Source organism: Dendropsophus ebraccatus, chromosome 13 (assembly GCF_027789765.1).
Source record: "Dendropsophus ebraccatus isolate aDenEbr1 chromosome 13, aDenEbr1.pat, whole genome shotgun sequence".
Lineage (NCBI taxonomy): Eukaryota > Metazoa > Chordata > Amphibia > Anura > Hylidae > Dendropsophus > Dendropsophus ebraccatus.
This window is the reverse complement of record NC_091466.1, coordinates 23464295-23487257: the sequence shown is the minus strand read 5'-3', so window position 1 is coordinate 23487257 and position 22963 is coordinate 23464295. Positions and strand designations below refer to the sequence as shown.

Sequence of the window (22963 nt, the reverse complement as noted above, 5' to 3'; positions counted from 1 at the left end):
GAAGTTGGTCCCCCATATGTATTTCCCCCAGTATCCACTGTCCTGCCGAGGGAATCTCCTACATTAACCAGGTCCTCCTGTAGGTAGCCCAATAGTCAGTTCCCATCCATAGGTTCCATCCGAAGTAGTTGCATCTCCCTTTGTAGCCCTTTGTCACAGCAGGAAAGGAAGACAGAATTTCCCTGAAAAAGTTGTGTTATTTTTAAATTTTACTCCACAAAAAGAAATCCTTTTGGTTTGTATCATATGATACTATTTATATGTAAAACTCTGTAAGTGCAATAATTTTTCAGGAAAACATAGAATGATTCTTTATCACATTATTTTATTCCATTTACATTGTCATTTACTTACAGACAAGTACATTAGTCTTTTACATGGGGTCGAAATTGAAAGAAAAGCAAAACCAGAAGATCATATAAGCAATTCTAACAGTTGTCTAACCTAGTAACTGGAAACATACTTTGAGATCACCCCCATTACCTGTCATGTATATGCCTCTGCATGCTCTGTAGACCTCTCTTCAGCCCAGAAATGACATCCTGGTTCCTCAGACTATAGATGATGGGATTGAGGAATGGAGTGAACATGGCATATACAAGGGCAAATAATTTGTCATACTCTAATGAATGAGATGTTTTGGGGGTAGCATACACTATACAAGCAGCACCATAGAATAGGGTCACCACCATCAAGTGTGAGGAGCAGGTGGAGAAGGCTTTCTTCCGTCCTGTACTGGTCTTTATCTTCATAATAGAATATATAATGTTAATGTACATAAGAACGACAATGGCAAGGTTGAACATTGTGTTAAAAGCACCAACAAATCTATTTATGCTTATAGTGACTGTGATATCATGACATGATAGGCTGAGTAATGGCGCTAAATCACAGAAGTAATGGTTCACATAATACCGTCCACAAAATGGAACCTGAGAAGTCAAAATCACAGGAATAAGCGCCACCAGAAACCCAAGGCTCCAGCACATCATACTCAAGTCTTTACAGAGTGTGGTACTCATGATGGTGTTGTATCTGAGAGGTCTACATATGGCCACAAATCGGTCAACGGACATAATAGCCAATAGATTACACTCTGTGATACCCAAACTGTGGAACATGTAGAGCTGAACAAAGCACCAGGAGAAAGAGATCTTCTTGTTATTAGTTACCAACATAGTCAAAAGTTTGGGGGTTGTGACCGATACATACCAAATCTCAAGGCAGGCCAGGTTGGTGATGAAGAAATACATGGGCTTGTGAAGATGAATGTCATTATAGACCACCAAAACGATCAACGTGTTTCCAAAAAGAGTCAAAACATAAATAGTAAAAAAGGCTGTAAAGAGAACTGGACTGTAATTCTCAAAGACCACAAATCCCAGCAGTATAAAGTCTTTGAAGTGTGTCTGGTTTAGATTTTCCATAATGCTATTGGGTGATGGTTGGTTCAATAGATGGGTCTTATTGCTTCAGTTCTCATTATATATATATATATATATATATATATATATATACATATAAAATCTGTGTAAGAAAAACACCAGTGATGAGAGACACAGAGATTAAACCAATAAATAGTATGTCAGAAAGCTTATTTTCTCTATCCATTGATCTTCATATAACCAGATTGTTGCTCATAAGGGGTTACTACCATTGGCCAGGGTAAAGGAATTTTTGTAGCCAATTTGAATTGCTAGTATTATTGTTTGTTTCATTAAGAATAAAAACAAAAAAACTAATGTACCAAGAATAAGTTATTCTAATCAAATAAACCTTTATATGTGTAAAAGGATATCTTTCATGGAAAAAAACTGTCATAGGCTATATCCCTGTTTTCCGGTAGGGACTTGGGCTGTCTCCACCTTTCCCACAGAACAGGAAGACAGCTGGAGTCAAATGGCGATGGTTGGGGTTCGTATAGACCCGAACTCGGCCCGGTTTGATAAGTTAAGTGTTGTTGTAATTGTACCAACCCTCAAATAAAAAAAAACAATAATGGGCGAGATTTATCAGGCAGTCTAACAGTAACAATGCCCTTTGTTGCCCATAGCTCAGTTTTCTCATAATAAAATAATAAATTAAATAAAAGTTGTAAGTAAAATGGTTGATTAAAAGGTTATTTGTACCCCATAATAGTACCTCAAAAAACAGGCCTCCACACAACTATAAATGAAACAAAGTACAAAAACCAGGCCTAGGCGCCTTGTGTGATACCTTTGAGAGATGGACAGGATATGTAGATGAAGAGCTGCTCATCTGATTGCCCCTGATGCAGATTTGGAGTCAAGATAAGATGCAGGATGTAGTCCGAGTATAGAAAAGAACAGAAAGGGACTTCCAAGCTGACTGTACCACTATAGTGGATTGCTCAAAACAGGGGAATATGTATATCATGTAAAGAAAAATAGGCAAAAAGTTGTGGGTCAGCGCAATTCCCATAGGGCATGGGCCCTGTAGCAGTAGCATGGTCTGCTATTATAGTAGCTACGGCACTGAAGCTGGGATGACCTGTCAAATAACATGTGTCTTTCTTCCAGTATCATGACTTAAAGTTATAAAGTTCTTCCTGTATCATGACTCAGTTGTAACGTTAGTAAAACATAGCCATTGTTAGGGGAGTTTGTCAGGATTTCAGGCTGCCCATTTGGTTGACAGCATAAATCTTCTGACTCCCTTTAAGCTCTAGATTTGTACGAGGGAGGTCAAGGGTGCCATCACATTAAATTTGTACCCTTACATACCTAGAGGGAAAAAAACGTAAAACTAGTTGGCCTTAATGCAAAATATTTAAAGGGTTAATTCAGTCAAAAATATTTTCTTTCAAATCAACTGGCGATTGAGAGTGCCAGAGATTTTTAATTTACTTCTTTTAAAAAATCTCAAGTCTTTCAGTACTACAGAAAGTGGTGTATTTTTTCCAGTCTGGAGAACAGCAGAGGTTTTCTATGGGTATTTGCTACTGCTCTAGACAGTTCCTGACATAGACTGAGGTGGCAGCAGAGAGCACTGTGTCATAATGGAGAGAATACACCACTTTGTGCAGGAAATACAGCAGCTGATAAGTACTTAAAAACTTGAAATTTTTTATTAGATGTAAAACACAAATCTCTGGCACTTTCTGGCACCAGTTGATTTGAAAGAAAAATAAAAGTGAACAACCCCTTTAAAAGTGTCTCCATGGATAAAATATCTTTCTCATGCGGTAGGTACAAACAGACATTTGGACTCAACAGTCTCGTCTAAGATTCCAACAATAGCACATTTTCCTGCGTATTACCTCTATAATTTCACAAAGATTGAATGAGATTTGAATATAAAATATATTGAGTTTATTTTTGTCTTTATGTTTTTACCTTCTATATTCTTCTTTTTTCAATTACTTCTGTACTGTAAAAACGAGCAATACACATAAAAGCACTATAAATGAGTATAAATGAGCAAAACTATACAGAAAAGTCCAATAAATAATTGTACCCACCTTATGTTCAGCCGTTGTAGCAGAACATGGCAGGGGAGCCCTCTTGCCAGTTATATACTGTAGTAGTGGAGGTAAATCATGTCAACAAGCTATTAGGCCATTACATTGTTTGTCATTTGGGATCTCATGGGGGTCAGTAACGGGGACTAACATGATTATGGAAAATAAATGTAATGTTTCCTAGGAGCCTTATTAAATATGTTATGTAGATGCAAAGATTAGAAAAGTGTTAAGTGAAACCAGGAATCTTATTTACACTATTACAAATACCAAACATGGACACGGATAAAATGTCCGACGTTTTTCAGGGGGGGGGGGGAATACCACCCACTCGAGTAAAAGTAAGGTGTAACCCAGAAACACCTCAGCAGTAGAATTCTGTCAGATTATAAAAGTCGGCAACCTTCAAGGGGAGGGGGGAAATTGATTACAAGTATCAACTTACCTTTCCCCATGCCCACAGTGAGCGGCTGGAGCAGCCGCAGGACCCCCGCCAGAAGGAATTTTGCCCCAAGTTGTAATAAAGTCACAACTCGGGGGAAAATGCCTGTCTTGTCTGATGGACTGACCACTCAACCAATCAATGACTGGATTCACTGACTGGCTGAGCCGCCAATCCATTAGCCTCGTTGTGACGTAAACCCCCCCGAAGATCCCGGGCTCCGTGGCCGCTCTCGCCACCGCAGGCGCAGGTACAGGTAAGTTGTTACTTGTAATCAATTTCCCCCCTCCTCCTGCAGGCTGGCAGCTTTTAGAAATCGCAGGACTTCTTATAGATTGTCAGCTCTTGACCTCACTCCTCTTATTGGACTTGATGGCTACATGTGTATCTCTGTAATGTCAAATGTTGTCAAAGTATGTACACCCCGGAGTGGTAAAGTGCTGTGGAATACATTGGCACTACGTTGGTTTATTAGGCAAATATGCCATTGTCTGCATTCAAAAATACTTTCCCCAGGTCCCCCCCTCACTCCTCTCTCTCATCCACTGCTTATTATCAGGAAATCTCAACTCTTTTACATCAGTTGGGCCCTGTCTGTTCTATGGAGAGGGGAGGAGGAAGGAGGGTGTTTAGTCGGCAGCAGAGAGCAGAGAACAAAGGATTACACAGTGGGAACTGTGTGAAAGCTGGTATTCAGAGGTCAGAGAGGTCAGTGCTGACCTCAGAGGAGATAGCCTGGTGATGTAGCTGTAAATTAACTCTTTGTTGTCCTGTTTTGGTGCCTCATCTCCCTCCACCCCTCACCTCTCCGTAGAGAACAATGAAGACAGGGGGGAAAGCTTTAAACTGCCTCTTCATGATGAAAAAAGCATTTTTCGGCTAATAAACCCCCAAAAACAAAGTTTCTTAAAATCGCCTGTACTATTGATTTCTGCAAAAAAAATTTGCCTAACACAGCAAGTAGGCTCAACGTGAGCAAAGCATGGTCACTATAAGAATCTCACATCAAAAACGGAATCGGCTTGCAGGAGGATGGTCAGTAACAGGTCTGAGGGTTAAAGTCCCTGAGAGTATGTATAGGTCCAAATCCAGAGGCAAAGGGGAAAATCGGGTCAATATGTAAGAGGCAAAACAAGACAAATCAACAGAGCTATTGGGACCCAACACGCCATTTGCGGCCTTACTGTAGAGAATTTAAATTTAGGAAATACAGCCCAGTTCTGTGGTAGTTCTAGGGCATATAGTGGGGCAGAAAAACCCCTTGTAACATATGAATACCAACCTTTTGGTGTTCAGGGCCAGAACAATGTGGTCCGAGCTTATCATCGCAGAGCGGCGAATGAATATTCATTAGGATGGGTGGGTCGGCTGGGGTGGATTGGTGCACTGAGGGGGGTAGCCCAACCCCCAGAGCACCAAACTGTCTTATTTACATGTTTAATAAACTACGAGTTTGAGTCCCCAAAAACGACCCAGAAGATCAAGGTATGAATATTACATCGCCCAGCCCCCTCCGCTCCCCCCCCCGGGATCCCACTGAGCTCTGAGCTGAATGTAGGCACCAACCAGCACCCAACAAACCCTCCCTCCAGACCCCATTAATCTCCCCTGCGCCAACCTGAACACCAGCCCCCTCTCGCCGGATCTTAGCATATCCCCCTCTCTGATCTCTCCAGCAGAGGGATCGTCCAGCAGGCGCAGTGAGGATGTTAACACGCCTACTGGAGCGTCCGACCAGAAGCTGACAGGCTGGAGAGAAGAGCAGAGAGCCAGAGGAGAGGAAGATCGGCTCCATTCCAGGATTAGATGAGTATATTGATTTTTTTTGTATTGGGACAATGCAGGGGGACATTATTACTTTGGGGGCACAGCACAGTGGGACATTATTACTATGGAGGCACAGCACAGCAGTCATTTTTACTAAGAGGGCACAGCACAGGGGACATTATTACTATGGGGGCACAGCACAGTGGTACAGTATTACTATGGGGGGCACAGCAGTCATTTTTACTAAGAGGGCACAGCACAGGGGGAATTATTACTATAAGGACACAGCACAAAGGGCATTATTACTATATGGAGCGGCACAGCAGGGGGCGTTATTACTATATGATGGCACAGCAGGCGACATTATTACTATATGGAAGCATAGCGGACATTATTACTATATATGTAATATATAGTTGCTGGAAAATTGCTGAGCCTAAGATGTTTGCCTGGCAGGTTCTGAGGGGGGAGCCATCTATAAGGGGGAATATGCAGGGGGGCAACATAAGGGGGAATATGCTGGGGGAGCATCTATAAGGGGGAATATGCAGGGGGGGCATCTATAAGGGGGAATATGCAGGAGGGCAACATAAGAAGGAATATGCGGGGGGGCATCTGTATGGGGGACTATGCAGGGGGGCAAGTATAAGGGAGAATATGCAGGGGGCCATCTATAATAGGGAATATGCAGGGTGGGCCATCTATAAGGGGAAATATGCGGGGGGGCATCTATAAGGGGGATAACACAGGGGGCCATCTATATGGGGGACAACACAGGAGGCCATCTACCTACTAAATCAGGGCATAAAGGGACTAATACAGATGTGCAGTTTGTAGAGAGGTGAGGATGGTGCCAGAGTGAGGAGCCTAATATGTCTGTCTGGCAGATTCTGTGGATTCGTGGCTCTGAGAAGTTCTCAGTTCCCAGGGCAGATGGAGAAGAAAATGAAAAGGAAACAACTCTGATTAGAGAAGACGTCCCCTGTGAGTCACTTAATATAACTGCACTGTAATTTATATGGAGTACAGAGCCTTTGTAGCACTGGGGCTACCTCTATATGACTGTATGAGGTGATAGTGATCTTTGTACAGTGGGTAGCAGTGGTGGTGTTAGTATATGGTGGTGTTATTTAGTGTCGGGGGGTGTTAGTTTGTGGCGCTATTATTTTTTACTTGTTATCCAGTACTGTGTTTTATTGGATTTAGTATACTGGATTTGGTCAGTAACAATATGGTGGTGATGGTAGTGGTTGTGGTGTGGCAGTAATACAACTCCCAGAATACCTTGAGAGCTTTATAGATGTAGGGGTTTCTGAGAGTTTTAGATCAACAGAAAATGTTATTCACAAGGGATTTGTCACAGACGCTGATGAATCCAGGATCATTTCCTCTGGTGGGCCCCAGGTACCCCAGTCCGACACTGCATAGAGCTGTGTATGTGTGGGTATATATGGTAGATAATCCTGTGGATGTATGCTTCTGCTAACAAAAATAGGGGTAAGAATAAAATTAACATCAGCCCAGCAGGTTCATCTGTTCGTGATTTTTATTTTAGTCACCCTGGAAATTTTTATTTCTATCTCTTCCCCCTCCAATAGCCTTAGTGGTTTTATTTTCTATCTACATACCAATGTAAGAGCTTGTTTTTTGTCGTGCAAATTTACTTTGTAATACCATCTTTTATTTTACCATAAAGTGTATGGTAAGAAAAAAAATAGCCAATGAGGTGTAATAAAAAAAATGTTAAAAATTACAATTTAAAAAATGGAGAGCGCCTTTTTATGCCATTCGCACGCAGTACAATTGACGTGCATCAGGTCAAGTTGGTACGATTACAACAATACTTTGGATAATTTGGATAGATTCCTGCAGTATAATAATCTGCAGTTTTTCCTGGTAATATTTTTGCATAGCTAGGAGTTGATTGCAATTTTTTAAATTGTGAATTTTATTTCATTTAACCCTTGGAAGACCTATTTTTGCGCTTTCATTTTTTCCTCCTTGTGTATATAAGGCCATAGCGCATGCATTTTTTCACCTAAAGACCCAGATGAGCCCTTATTTTTTGCTCCACTATTTGTACTCTGCAATGGCAGACGTAATTTTTGCCTAAAATGTGCCATGAAACCATATGTGTGGTGAATTTGAAACAAAATATAACATTTTATGTTATATGTTCCTCAAGTCAGTATGATTACAACGATATGTAACTTGCATAACTTTTATTTTATTTGATGGCTTTTAAAAAAAAATTAAACTTTTTTTAAAAAAAATATGTTCCTTAAAATCGCTCTGTTCCCATGCTTATAGCACTTTTATCCTTTAGACTATGAGGCTGTGTGAGGTGTAAATTTTTTGCGCCATGATGTGTACTTTCTATCGGTACCTTGTTTGCGTATATGCGAGTTTTTGATCGCTTTTTATCATATTTTTTCTGGATTTGATGCAACAAACAATGTGCAATTTTGCACTTATGCCGTTTACCGTACAAGATCAGGAATATGATAATTTAATAGTTCTGCACAGTGTCTCCAGTATTGCATTTTTTCGTCCACACATGAAGATTGTGCCTTTTCTCAAAGCCCTTTTAAGATGAAGCCTATCGTTTTTAAATGCCACTGAAAAGGGTCGTTACTGAAATGTTCATCAATGGCTCAATACAGATATACATACCTATTACATATACTTACTAGATTCTGTCAGAGTGCTGTTTTTTATCATGGCAAGAGGAAGTTCACAGCTCCAAATAAAGTCCAAAAGTTTATTGGGTGTCCATAAAATACATACAAAAGTTTTAAAATACACGCCGACGCGTTTCAGGATGGTCTCCCTTAATCATGGCAAGATAACATGTGTAACAGTACTACATATATATAGGACACATAATTACATGTTGTTGCTAAAGTCCCACCCCCCTAGCAGGTGAACATGATCCCATGTAAATTTCACCCTTCAGGGGTAGCAATCACTTAAAGGTACATAACATATATAACAGAATAGATGCAAAATTCAAAAAATATAAATATCACAACTTTAATAAATAAACAATAAATCGCTTCTGTAATTCAATCCTTTTGGAAAACGTGTACCTAAACGCAAAATCCAGAGGGCTTCTCTCTGTCTCAAAAGATGGACATGATCGCCCCCTCTCCATGGACAGGTAACCTTCTCTATGGCATAGACATTTAAACTGGACATATTGCCTTGGTGTGCTTCAATGAAGTGGCGAGAAAAGCCAGACATTGCTTTCTTGTGTGAACGTGTGCCTAACAGACGGATGTCAGCAAGATGTTCAGAGATCCTAATTTTTAATTTACGTTTCGTAGAACCTACATATTGCAAAGAACATGACTGACATTCGGCTACATAAATCACATAGGTCGCATTTCAATTAAGAAAAGATTTTATCTGATAGTTGGTTCCAATATTAGACCCAAATGTGGATTTTCTAAAAGCACTATAGGACAGCGTGATTGTGCACACTTGTGGAAACCTTGGACTTGAAGCCAGGTGTTAGACTGATTGGTTTGGTATCTCTAAGTGCACTCGGAGAGAGAATGTTGCCAATGGTAACTCCCCTCCTGGCAACACATCTGACTCCATTAGCAAGTATTTTTTCACAGGTCTCATCCTGGTATAAGATAGGGATGTATTTTTTAATAATGTTCTGTATGAAATGAAACTGAGAGCTGTGTGGAGTGGAAAAGGTTAGAGGAGAGGAAATGTCTATGCCATAGAGAAGGTTACCTGTCCATGGAGAGGGGGCGATCATGTCCATCTTTTGAGACAGAGAGAAGCCCTCTGGATTTTGCGTTTAGGTACACGTTTTCCAAAAGGATTGAATTACAGAAGCGATTTATTGTTTATTTATTAAAGTTGTGATATTTATATTTTTTGAATTTTGCTTCGATTCTGTTATATATGTTATGTACCTTTAAGTGATTGCTACCCCTGAAGGGTGAAATTTACATGGGATCATGTTCACCTGCTAGGGGGGTGGGACTTTAGCAACAACATGTAATTATGTGTCCTATATATATGTAGTACTGTTACACATGTTATCTTGCCATGATTAAGGGAGACCATCCCGAAACGCGTCGGCGTGTATTTTAAAACTTTTGTATGTATTTTATGGACACCCAATAAACTTTTGGACTTTATTTGGAGCTGTGAACTTCCTCTTGCCCTGATTACCCAGCTGGTGGTGTAGCCCAGCCCTCTACACGTGCTCCAGTCCTACATTGGGAAACCATTCACTCTACTACGTTACCCTGCACATGGTGATCTGTATCATGCATAGAAATTAAAGTCTCCCCTTCCTTTATATTGTAAGAATATATTTGGAAGAACATTATTTTATCAGTTCTGATAACCAGAGTTGGGAAGACTAGTTTTGTGAATTTGATGCATTTATCAGTAGAATTACAGTACATTGGACCTTGCCCTGAAGACAGTGTTATTATGCAGGAATTAGAGATCTTTATCACCGGGCTTAATGAGAGATTATACATATGTAGAACATATTGTAAGGAAATACCCGTGTTTTGTCTAGACAAGACATTTAGTGCAGTCCATGGCAGTCCATCTCCCAGTATGATTTCTTCCAGACCATAAATCTTCCAGTCACTAAATCTTCTACCTCGTTCAACTAATAAAGTGTTCCCTAATAAGACGTCATCAGTTGTAACACTTGCTATGTGGTCCATGTGGCTTCATGTGGAGGTTACGATATGTACTCGGCTCTGCTACCTGCAACATCATGGCCCGGCTGAGCGATTGGCTGCTCAGTCAGTCAGTGACTGGGGTGGTGTCACTCAGCTGGATACGAGATGTTGCAGCTACAAGAGCTTTATATCACTGGTGGCTAGGCTTCCTGTTATTAAAAGACAATGGAGACAACAATCTAAGTGTTTCTTTTATTGTTTTATTTTTTAAGTTAGCGAGCTTATAAATTTAGCAGCAATTTTCCAAGTTTTCTAGAAAATCACAAAATCTTTTTTATTTTTATGAATACATTAGCTCTGAAGGGGACCTGAAGGGTCTGGATGTTAGTAACACCTGTACGCCTCAAAGCGTTCAAAGTTTTTTTTTTTTTAACCCTTTAGATGTTTCACATTAATTAAATACAAAATGGAGGCAGAGTTTAAAAATGTAAACCCCCTCATTTTCTATTTTGATCCAGTTTTAAGGTGCACCTCAATATTAATTGCCCTGATTCTGCAGGTTTAGAAATATTCCATATGTGGCTCAAGAGCGCCACATCACTCACATCATAGTCATAGGCCTAAGACACATAGAAGCATTATTACCAAATTTATACTTTTTACATTTATTAAATTACACTTTTCATATACATTTACATAGGCAAAACATCATATAAGCAGTTCTAAAACTCGTCTAACTTTGTAAATTCAGACCCAAACATCTAGTATTTAACACAGAAGTTAATGAAGACAAGGAAGACTTGGGATATACTTTGGCATCACCCCCATTACCTGTCATGGATATGCCTCTGCATGCTCTGTAGACCTCTTTTCAGCCCAGAAATGACCTCCTTGTTCCTCAGACTATAAATGATGGGATTGAGGAATGGAGTGAACATGGCATATACAAGGGCAAATAATTTGTCATTCTCCAATGAATGAGATGTTTTAGGGGTAGCATACACTATACAAGCAGCACCATAGAATAGGGTCACCACCATCAAGTGTGAGGAGCAGGTGGAGAAGGCTTTCTTCCGTCCTGTACTGGTCTTTATCTTCATAATAGAATATATAATGTTAATGTACATAAAAACGACAATGGCAAGGTTAAACATTGAGGCAATACCAGCAACCAGTCTATTTATGGTGACAGTGACCGTGATATCACTACATACCAGGCTAAGTAATGGCGCTAAATCACAGAAGTAATGGTTCACGTAATATCGTCCACAAAATGGAACCTGAGAAGTCAGAATCACAGGAATAAGCGCCATAAGAAACCCAAGGCTCCAGCACATCAAGCTTAAGTCTTTACAGAGTCTGGTACTCATGATGGTGTTGTATCTGAGAGGTCTACAAATGGCCACAAATCGGTCAACGGACATAACAGCCAACAGATTACACTCTGTAATACCCAAACTGTGAAACATGTAGAGCTGAACAAAACACCAGTAGAATGAGATCTTCTTATTATTAGTTACCAACATAGTCAAAAGTTTGGGAGTGGTGAGAGATACATACCAAATCTCAAGGCAGGCCAGGTTGGTGATGAAGAAGTACATGGGCTTGTGAAGATGAATGTCATTATAGACCACCAAAACGATCAACGTGTTTCCAATAAGGGTGAAAACATAGATATTAAAAAAGACTGTAAAGAGAACTGGACTGTAATTCTCAAAAACAGCAAACCCCAGCAGTACAAAGTCTACGATGTGTGTCTGGTTTAGATTTTCCATAATGTTATTGGGTGATGGTTTATTCAGATGACATGTTTTGTTGCCAAAAAACACTAGTACAAAGAGATACAAAGGAAGTAAACTATTAAATGGTATTGTCATTGGAAGCAGTGGTATAGCTATAGACATAGATAAAGCAGTCACAAGGTATGCAGTTGTGGCCGGGACCATAAATCAGGGAGGTCCAGAGTCCCCCCACTATAGGGTTGGCTGCTTTTGCCTGATTGGTCTTATTGTGCTCCCTCCTTAATTTCCCTTAGTTTCGGAACCCATACAGGACCCTTCCACCTTCCTTCACTTGCCTTTACATCCTATCGCAATGGAAGCTGCTTTTTTCTGTTGTAGCTGGATACAGTCTACAGAGATTGCAGTCAGGACAGACGGGAGAAGATAAGACAAATGCAGCAACATGGGTAGAGCAAGACAGCAGGGATCCAGGAATCCAGGATTCGTATTCGGCCGATATCGTCCTTTGCGGTCCAATAATCATTTTGTGTAATAGAAGACAACGATTAGCCGACATGCACGATGTCAGCTGATAGTTGTCTTTCAACAGGCTGAAACACAAGCGATCAGCCTAGCAATGATCTGCTGCCATTGCTTTGTTTAATAGGAGGGGCAGCAGCATATGGCAGCTATCACCTATGGGCTGCCCAGGTGATCTGATGATTACCCGGGCCGCCATCCCGCACCATTCCCCCGCAATTAACAGCTCGATGTTGGTGCGTGTACAAGTGCCGGCAGTAAGCGGGGAACGAGGAGAAAACCTGACAGATCGGCGCTTGCTTGCTCCTTTGAATCGGCCTGTGTAATAGGGGCTTTACCTATGGTTCCAATAGCCAACACATTTTTTCCTTTCTATTAATCACTATTATCATTTAAAAATGAATGATGAATTTAATTCTAAATATATTGGTGTTTAGTTTTGCAAATGTATTTATTTTTAGCATATTCTCTTTTTCAATTCTCACCTATTTTTTTTTTGCTAATTTTCTTTTAAAAAAGAACAATACTCATAAAAGCACTAAACCTGAAGCTACCTATAAGTGATCAATAAAGTGCAGAAAAGCACACAGAATAATTGTACCCACCTTATGTTCAGATGTTGTAGTAAAACTAGGCAGGGGAGCCCTCTTACCACTTATATACTGTAGTAGTGGAGGTAAAACATGTCTCTAAGCTAGGAGGCCATTACACTGTTTGTCATCTGGTATCTCATGGGGGTTAGTGATGGGGATTATCATAATTTAATATTTCCTTGGAGACTTATTAAATATGATTTGAGGAAAGTCCAGCACCAAGATGTTAAGTAAAACCAGGGATCTTCTTTATTTCAAATGCAAATAATATGTTAAAAACAAAGTAGATGCTGACACGTGTTTGAGGGGTTACCAGTACCACCTATTCTTGAGTAAGGGGAAGGGTGTAACCCCTAAAATGTACCAGGCTTCTTGTTGTTCTTCATGTTTGTTTTTTAAGGGGTATTCCTATCTTAAAAAGTTATGCCCTATACACAGTATCCACAGGATAGGGCATAACTAAGAGATTGCAGGGACCCCAGCAGTCAGACCCCCTTCAATGTCTTAGTTATGCCCTATCCTATGGTTACTGTGGATAGGGAATAACTTGTCCAGGTAGGAATACTCCTTTAATGCTGTAATTTGAATAAAGGACATCCCTGGTTTTACTTAATGAAGTGATGCTGGACTTCCCTCTTCTTTGAAACCATATACTGATGCTCCCTGTTATCTGTGCACACATTGAACACAGGTGTAGTTTAAGTTTTACATAGTAATATATTTATGTCTTACTATAATACTATTCTTTCAGACTAGAAGATGTATTCTTTGTGCAGGAAAATAATTTTTTTGCAGGAAAAATAAATGCTTGTGCAGTGTCCCAGAACAGAGGTTTTCTCTAATTTCTCCTACAAGTGTATATTGGCATCAGGATTTGTTCTTATTTGTATGTTTCCTAGTTATTCCTGTTCTGAAAACTATAATGGCCACTGCAAACTGTTGGTATTATGTCGCCCCAGTGTTCAAGTATGGTACTTCTCATGTATATTCATATACCTATGGTTCAATGGTGTGATTATGCAATAGGCTTGGTGTCATGTGACTGCTCCCCGGCTGCCATGGTAACCCCAATAGCCGTCGAGCTTCGGCTGGGGATGCTATGTCACTTCCTGTCTACCTCATTATTCCCCTCTCCACCCTCAGGGGAGAAGGATGTGTGTTCTGCTGCTCCTCAGGATTCTTCCCTCTACCAAAGTATTCAGTTCAGTTCAGTCCGCCCAGTATTATATCTCCAGCACTACTACTCTCATCATTTAGATCCCCATTGCTTCAAGTAACGCTATCATGACAGCCTATTGCAGCATCACCCATTCCTCAGTTATATCCAAGTCTGCCTTAATCCTGGTTGCATCCAGAGAGACTGTTGCTATTGGCTACCACCGTTACAATAAATGCACAACTACCGTTGTTTCTGAACCCTGGCATTGGTCTAGTTATTGGTGCCTTGACTAGGGACAACGAGGAATTGCCCGGGCCCCGCATGGTCAGGTTCCCGTGGGTTAGTCAGCTCCCCTCGTGCCAATACCGTGACCTAACATCTGGCAACTGGCTACCCGGGTCCCACCCAGTACTACCACCTACTACTACCCTCAGCGGGAGGCCCCAGCGCACTTGATAAAATGTTCCTGTGTTTTATAGTTCACGTCAATTGTGTGCAGTACTCTCTCTCTCCTCCTGCCAAACAAAGATTTGTATAATGGATGAAAGAGAGGAAGCTGGATGTAATGTGCACATGGCATCTAGCTTCCTACCGCGTTTCCTTGAAAATAAAAAACCCTCCTAAAATAAGACACCCCATCTACTCTACCCTCTATCCTAAAGTAATGCATCACCCGAAAATAAGGCACTCTCTACTCTGAACAATGGCTTCCCCCAAAAGTAAGGTCCCCCCCAAAAGGCCACCAGTTGCCACCCACCACCACCACCCAGGACTCACCTAATCCCCTCGTGGGTCTACGAAACCGGCACCACAGGCAGCTTGGTCCATGGTCCCTACTCCCTCCGCATGTTCCACCGCACGCTGCTTCACATCCCACCGTACATCACGCTGCCGCACATCACGTCACTGACTCGCCACTTACCTCCGGCTGATGCACTTTTCTGGTGAGTATTCTAGGGAGGTCCGGGGTGGATATCTTATTTCTCTCAATCTGGCTGGGGGGTGGAAGAAATTAAACATCCCCCGAAAATAGGACATAGAGCCTGTTTTTATGAGGAAAAACAATATAAGGCACCGTCATATTTGTGGGGAAACACAGTATTACCAGAGAACAAAGTACCCAGCCAAATATATATTGGTGTCGTACATCTGTTTGGGTTAACTAGATCAAACAACAACTGTTAACCAATTGTAAACTCTGAAAATTTGGAATTCTGAAAATCACAGGATTAGAGATGTGACTCAGTAATCCCTGAGAAAGAAAATAGTGAAAGCGTCGTTGGGATGTTCAGTATGTGTGATACCGCTTAATGGGTGTAGAAGGTTATGATGACCGATTCTGGTTACACATGTATCTGGGCCAAGTAGTGGATGCCGCTTAACAGATTGTGTCCATTAAGAAGAGGACAGTCAAAAATGACAATGTAGGCAGTCTGGTGTTATTAGGCTAGAAATGGCCCAAAAAATCCCTTCCCATCCTGGTACTACCAAGCTGCATGGCTCTTCCTAGTACTCCTTGTGCCAGTGGGTACTTGGGTAATAATGGCAGAGTTAGTGCTAGCTTAGTTATATGAATAGGGTACTTTAGTAGTGCCATTGTATCCAGCTCTCCATATTAAGGTGCAGCATTCCTTGGGGATGCCAAAGGGGGCATAAAGTAGGCACTATTACAAGGTGTAGCAACACTGACTGGGGGAGTTGTATAGAGGTGAGGATAATGCAGGACCAAAGGGCCTAATTTTTTTGGCAGGTTCTCTTAAATGAGTGATCAGGAGAAGTCTTCATGATGGCGGGACTTGATGGAAAAGAAAAAGAAGTGAGCAGCTGTGATCAGAGAAGACGCCTCCAGGGAGTCACTGGATGTAACTGCACTGTAATCACTTACATGGTGAGCCTAGGGTGATACTGGTTGTTCTATTGTGGATATTATTTAGAAATGGTATGGTGGTATTATTCACTATGTATTGCTAATGGTGGTGGTCATGGTGTGTTTCTTATATACTGGTATTATTGGTCTTGGTATACTTGACTTAGTCTGTAACAGTTTTACAGTATGGTCCACTTCTGGCTTTTACCACATTTTCTGCTGCAGAAAAATCTGCAGTGTATGATGCTACCCTATGATTGTGTGAACAGTAATGGGAAAAGTGTTTGGGCGTGACTATGGTGTATGCTATACTATAGGGCGTGGCATGTTTAGTTAAATGTAACTCTTTGCTCTCAGCAAGGTATGGTAAGGGCCCTATTCCACCGACGATTATCGTTCAGATTATCGTTAAATCGTTCGAATCTAAACGATAATCGTTCGGTTGAAATGCAGTTAATGATTAACGACCGAACGAGAAATCGTTGATCGCTTTATAAGACCTGGACCTATTTTTATCCTTGCTCGTTCGCAAAACCTTCGCAAATCGTTTGCATTGAATAAGAAGTCGTTTGGTCGTTCGCAATAGATACGAACGCAATAGCGAATAAATAGCGAAGAAAAAACAATCGCAATTACGATCATAAGTAACGATTATCGTTCCATGGAAATGAGTGAAAGCTTTCAGGTCTTTCGCAATAGCGGTCGTTTGAGATCGTTGGACATCGGTAACGATGTCCTTGCAGCTCTTGCTAAACGATTATCGGGCTGTGTAATAGGCCCAGTAAACGAGCGACGATCTAGCAGATCGGCGCTCGTTTACAGATATTATCGGGCCCTGCTCGGCCCGTGTAATACCACCCTAATTGTCTGATGGAATAGGGCCCTTAGAGTATGAGGGTAATGTTTGCTTTATGTTAATTGTCAGTTACAGTACGATGGTAATGTGGTATTCCAGGCCAGCCAGGTGGTGTTATCTAGGGCAGGTGTTGGACTATCTTTTCAGCAATTGTCACAGGGCCTGAGTCCCTGTGTCCCACCCAAACACTCGCTCTTTAGAAGGTTGTCTCGGTGTAGTGCAGATAAACCATAGAGTCCAGGTTAACTTAACCACTTGAATGCTTTACTGAACTGTTCTTAAAATGACAGTTCAGAATAAGGTTTAGGATCAAGTTGTTTGCACAGGAGTATACTTGTGTTGCAAGAGTCTCTTTAGAAGGTTTTAGTAAGAAGAGTAGATAGGATATACTAGGGGTGCCTGTCTAGGCAGTTCAGAGGGCGACCTTAATACTTCAGTACTTGAGTCGGGTGTTCATGATAGAAGAATACCCAAACTTACATTACCCCCTATTGCCAGAAGAGATCACAGAGTGCCAGTTTCAGGAACACGGACCCTGGGCTTTAACAACAGGCTGGGAGCTAGTCCCTCGATTACCCAATGTGATCAAATGGTATCAGCGGGGTACTTTGGCTTTAATTGTCACCTAACCAACACAAGGGGGACATTCCTGGACATTCGAAGGACTTTCTGAGAGAAAACACTTGTAGAATGTTCAGTCACCTCAGATGTAGACAGGTTGTAGATCCCCTTATTGGTAATTGCCCCTCTTTAGGGTTTTAGCAAGGCCTAGCTGTAAGAACTCACCACACAGGAACCACAGACTAAAATACTCCTCCAGGAACTAGCAGGGATTCTTAAATGAGAGGCTGGGCCTTTCCTCTTATTGGTGGAGGAACTGTGAGGTTAGACGTTCCATTGGTGAGAACTTTATAGAAAAGGCTTCAGATGGGCCAGGAGAATCTGATGGGGCTGACAATCATACTCGGGCACAAAGCTTACAGATAAGTAGTATATATATAGGGGGAGTATATACGATGGGTCTTGACACTTGCAGTTTGCTGCAGCGATTTTGTATTTTTGTATGTCATAGAGACATGGGAAAAGTTTTGATCTTTCCAGGTCTGAGTGATGTACCAATCGGGAGAATGTGTCGGGAGAGGACAGTCCCCTACTGCTCTGTGTAAAAAAAAAAGAATTGGGCTCCATAGACTTACATTATGAGCTTGACTTTTTTTTTCTAGTGCAAAGCGGGAGTGGACCTGGCTGCAGTCCTCTCCTGGCTCATTCCCTCAATTGGTACAGGTCTAAACAATCAGACCCAGACTGATCAAAACGTTTGACATGTCTTTATGACTGGACGGGTCACAGAATGGCCGGTGTTACTGAAAGTCATTCCAGCCGGTACTGCAGTACCCGCCGGATTATCTTCATTTCTGGTGATTTGGGATGTGAGCACACCCGTGTGCTGCCCACAATGGAGAATGCGGCCGGTGATTGATGCTAAACATACGTTGTGTGAACCTGGCCTAAGATTGTGGGAGTAAGTGCAGTATTCCACAACCCTGCTTGTTACTGCTGCTGAATGTGTATATGTGTAGGTTGGCACATCATAAATCTTTATTCAGTGTCTCAGGGCAATGTGTGTGATGAAAATATGCCTAAACTGCATTTTTCTGTGTTTTCCACTGTTTCATTCACTGAAGTACCACTAGGGGTTAAATGTGTGCATGACTGTTTGCACATTACGTGTTTGCCACCTGCTTGAGAAGGTGGTCTGCCAATTTTCTCTTCTCTCTCTCTGGGCCTATCACAGCCTTAGCCAAAATCCCCCCATCTCTGTTGCCCGGGTCTCTCTCCACCAATGGGAGCAATCCCTGTAGCATAAAATGGTGGTTGGAACAGACCTGGGGAGCTTAGTCCTGTTCAGTGTTTGCCAGCTAAGTTTGTACCAGTTGTTTATGTGGATATGAGCCCAGCTGTATCCAAAGCCAGAACATCATCTTCCAAGGGGCTGGCCGTAAGAGTACCCTGCATTTTGAACAGTGCCCCTCTAGGTATTTCACCCTGTAACCACTGCTAAGTCACCTAACCAAGAGACTGTGATTCTTCTAAGTCAAAAGTCTTAGTATACCTGCTAATGCAGACATCTAAGTATTCTTAACGGGGAGCTACTGATAGATCCACTCCCAAGCTAACCTGCCTTGTGTACACGGATCTGTATTTCTGAACTATGACTGTATTCCGTATTGCACCTTCAAAAGACTTTTTCAGTAAAAATATGTTTGGCAGCTATCCCTGAACCCTCTGTGATTGTCATCTGCACCAACACATTGTAGAAAGAGATATTAGGAACACTTCTCAGAGTGTGTGCCAGTACCTGAGAAGAGCTAGCTATCACTCAGGCCCCATGACAAGTGCTGACGCGGTACCACAACACCCCTAGATCTTGCACTACAACATCTGCAGCCCCTGGGTTACCACATAAGCAGAATAAATATAGGCCGTTTTCAGAATTAACCCCTTCCCGCACAATCGTGTACCGGCACGGCCAATACAGCCAATCACTCCTAAACCAGTCCAATCCATGCCCTGCCTGGTCTTTTTCCTCCTGGTGCTGACTGTTCTGCTGTGGGGCAGATCAGCTGCCCATCTGCTGCCTCTGCTCCATCTGCCGTAATGGCAGTAATGGCGCAGAGTCTAGGAGCCACTGGTTTTTACCAGCGCCCGCCGCTGGACTTGCTGCTACCCTGGCTTGGATTCATAGAAGAGGCAGGTGAGGTGCAGCTGGAGACACATAGGCAGAAAGCAGGCAGGGCTGCAAGAGGACTGATGGCTGGAACCAGGACAGGGATTAAAGGCAGGAACCACTGGCAGGAACCACAGGTAGGAACCATGGGCAGGAGAGCTGAAACTGCAACAGTAAGAGGTAGCATGCATAGGCTCCAACAGGAAGCCTGGCGCATGCCCCTTTATATATGCACAAGACTGCAGCAAATTAAGGGTGTACTGGCTCGGTGTGTGCACACCCTAGGAGGTAAGGTGCCCTGCAGCCGAAAAGGTGACTGGACAGGGCCCAGGCATTTGGGCTCCAGTGGCAGCAAGTGACCCCGGGGAGCTAGTGCTAGTGTAAGGGCTACATTTTTTTTTTTTTTAAAGTACAAATTATAAGAAAAAATTTTCATTTTCATGGCCTAATGCTAGAAATTTTCCTCAAACACTTGTGGGGCTTAAACACTCAGTATACCCATAAGTGAATTCCCTGAGGGGTTTAGTTTTCAAAATTGGGGTTTTCTGAGAGGTATTTCTTATATTTTGTTACCTCTGCTCCATTGCGAACACAATATGGTGCATGTAAAGGATTAACATACATCGCAAACCTTAAAAATCGGGGGTTTCTAACATAGCTCTTTCGAATCCATTTCAGAACTGAACTGCTTCCTAATAAAATTCATTTTCAAAATTATTTAGACACATTTGATAATTTCCTGCTGAACTTCAAAAATTTTTTAAGCGTTTGTCAGTATAGCTTCAGTTTACATGGCAAATGTATTTTGGTGATTTGTTATATGTGTTTATTGATGTTATATGGTGATTTAATGGACCGCATACATACCAAACATACAATACCTAGGACGCCCAAAGATCTCTATATTGGGACCCCCCCCCCCCCCCCCCCCCAGCTTATTTGTTTTGAATGGAGCCAATCTTAATGGTCTTGATCCAGAGTTCCCCTGAGGTCAAACCCCCCACAATCTCATCTCCTCCGGATAGGGAACAAGTAATAATAAGTCAGAAAATCCTTTAATAAAAGGAAGTGTGCAAAATTCATGCAGAAAGTCTTAGAACATTATTAATGAATTATTTATTAAATTATCTTCTTTTCTTCCCATTGTCATTCACTATTAGACTTATTATTAGGTATTTATATAGTCATCCGTCAGTGGAATGAATAACAAGTGCATCAATCTCTTCCATAATGTAAAAATGGAGAAAAACACAAAAGCAGACCATCATATAAGCAGTTCTAGTAGTTGTTTTACACTGTAAGTGTAGACCCAAATTTCTAGCATTGAACATAGAAGATAAGGAGGACTGGGGATATACTTTGGCATCACTGCCATTACCTTTCATGTATATGTCTCTGAATTCTCTGTAGACCTCTCTTCAGCCCAGAAATAACCTCCTTGTTCCTCAGACTATAAATGATAGGATTGAGGAATGGAGTGAACATGGCATATACAAGGGCAAATAATTTGTCATACTCTAATGAATGAGATGTTTTGGGGGTAGCATACACTATACAAGCAGCACCATAGAATAGAGTCACCATGATCAAGTGTGAGGAGCAGGTGGAGAAGGCTTTCTTCCGTCCTGTACTGGTCTTTATCTTCATAATAGAATATATAATGTTAATGTACATAAGAACAACAATGGCAAGGTTGAACATTGTGGCAAAACCACCCACAAATCTATTTATGGTGACAGTGACCGTGATATCATGACATGTAAGGCTAAGTAATGGCGCTAAATCACAGAAGTAATGGTTCACATAATACCGTCCACAAAATGGAACCTGAGAAGTCAGAGTCACAGGAATAAGCGCCATAAGAAACCCAAGGCTCCAGCACATCAAGCTTAAGTCTTTACAGAGTCTGGTACTCATGATGGTGTTGTATCTAAGAGGTCTACAAATGGCCACAAATCGGTCAATGGCCATAATAGCCAATAGATTACACTCTGTGATACCCAAACTGTGGAACATGTAGAGCTGAGCAAAGCACCAGTAGAATGAGATCTTCTTATTATTAGTTACCAACATAGTCAATAGTTTGGGGGTTGTGACCGATACATACCAAATCTCAAGGCAGGCCAGGTTGGTGATGAAGAAATACATGGGCTTGTGAAGATGAATGTCATTATAGACCACCAAAACGATCAACATGTTTCCGATAAGGGTGAAAAGGTAGATAACAAAAAAGACTGTAAACAGAACTGGACTGTAGATCTCAAAGACCACAAATCCCAGCAGCTCAAAGTCTTTGAAGCGGGTCTTGTTTTCCATTATGTAATTGGTTGATGGTCGGTTGAGTTATCTCTATTTTGGCAGGAAAACACAAGCATAAAGAAAAGATGGAAAGCTAACAATATCTATCTAAGAGAGTTTATTTTATTTTATTAAAACCAGACTTTTGTTAAGGGGTTTTTACTACCATTGCCCATAGTTGAGGAATCTTGCTAGGCAGGGGCCAAATGACCTCAGTCCTGGATTCGAGAGGGTTGAGAGGGGTTCACTTCTCCTTCTCAGTAGTGATTTACTACTCTACCTCCTTAATCAAATGCATGTTTGTCCCTTGTAGCTGTGCAAATAGGCTGTAAAGGTTTCCTCCATATTGCTTAGCATGTCTTACATGTGGGACCCATAGAGACAGACACCTTTCCCTTCCCTCACCTTTACTGCCTTCAACAATGTAAACTTCTGGGGGCTGTTTTAACTGGGTACAATGATAGCGATTGAATACCCTAGAAGGACCTTGAGTGAGTCCCTTCTTGTGTCTAGTTTTAAAAGACATAGCCACGGAAGCACAGCAAGTGACTGACTGGCTGTTCAAGTGGCAAGACTGCAAGATGTAAAGTCATCTATATTATATTGGAAAATGAAAGATGCCATTTGAAATGGCAACTGGTCCTGCAAAAAACAAGCCTTCATATGGCATTTAACTGTCAACATAAAGAAGAGTAATGTATCTAATGAGTAAGAAAAAGCTAAAATTGGTTTAAACATTAATGGTTTGACCCCTTTCCATACCTTGGTATAACAGTAACACAATGGCCTCGTCAGGGGTTAGATAATCCACAGTATATGTAAGTCTGAAGAACTGACTGATATGGAT

General features: G+C 41.5%; 3 protein-coding genes across 3 annotated transcripts; all 3 read right to left on the bottom strand.

Annotated features, from left to right (window-relative positions):
* Positions 1 to 479: 479 nt before the first annotated feature.
* On the bottom strand, positions 480 to 1427 carry LOC138770528 (olfactory receptor 6N2-like). Its single transcript, XM_069949634.1, has one exon. The coding sequence runs from the start codon at positions 1425 to 1427 to the stop codon at positions 480 to 482; it is 948 nt and encodes a 315-aa protein (XP_069805735.1).
* A 9754-nt stretch (positions 1428 to 11181) lies between these two features.
* Positions 11182 to 12129, bottom strand: LOC138770527 (olfactory receptor 6N2-like). The gene has a single exon (XM_069949632.1). The coding sequence runs from the start codon at positions 12127 to 12129 to the stop codon at positions 11182 to 11184; it is 948 nt and encodes a 315-aa protein (XP_069805733.1).
* Positions 12130 to 21192: 9063 nt separating this feature from the next.
* On the bottom strand, positions 21193 to 22134 carry LOC138770526 (olfactory receptor 6N2-like). Its single transcript, XM_069949631.1, has one exon. The coding sequence runs from the start codon at positions 22132 to 22134 to the stop codon at positions 21193 to 21195; it is 942 nt and encodes a 313-aa protein (XP_069805732.1).
* Between the last annotated feature and the right edge of the window lie 829 nt (positions 22135 to 22963).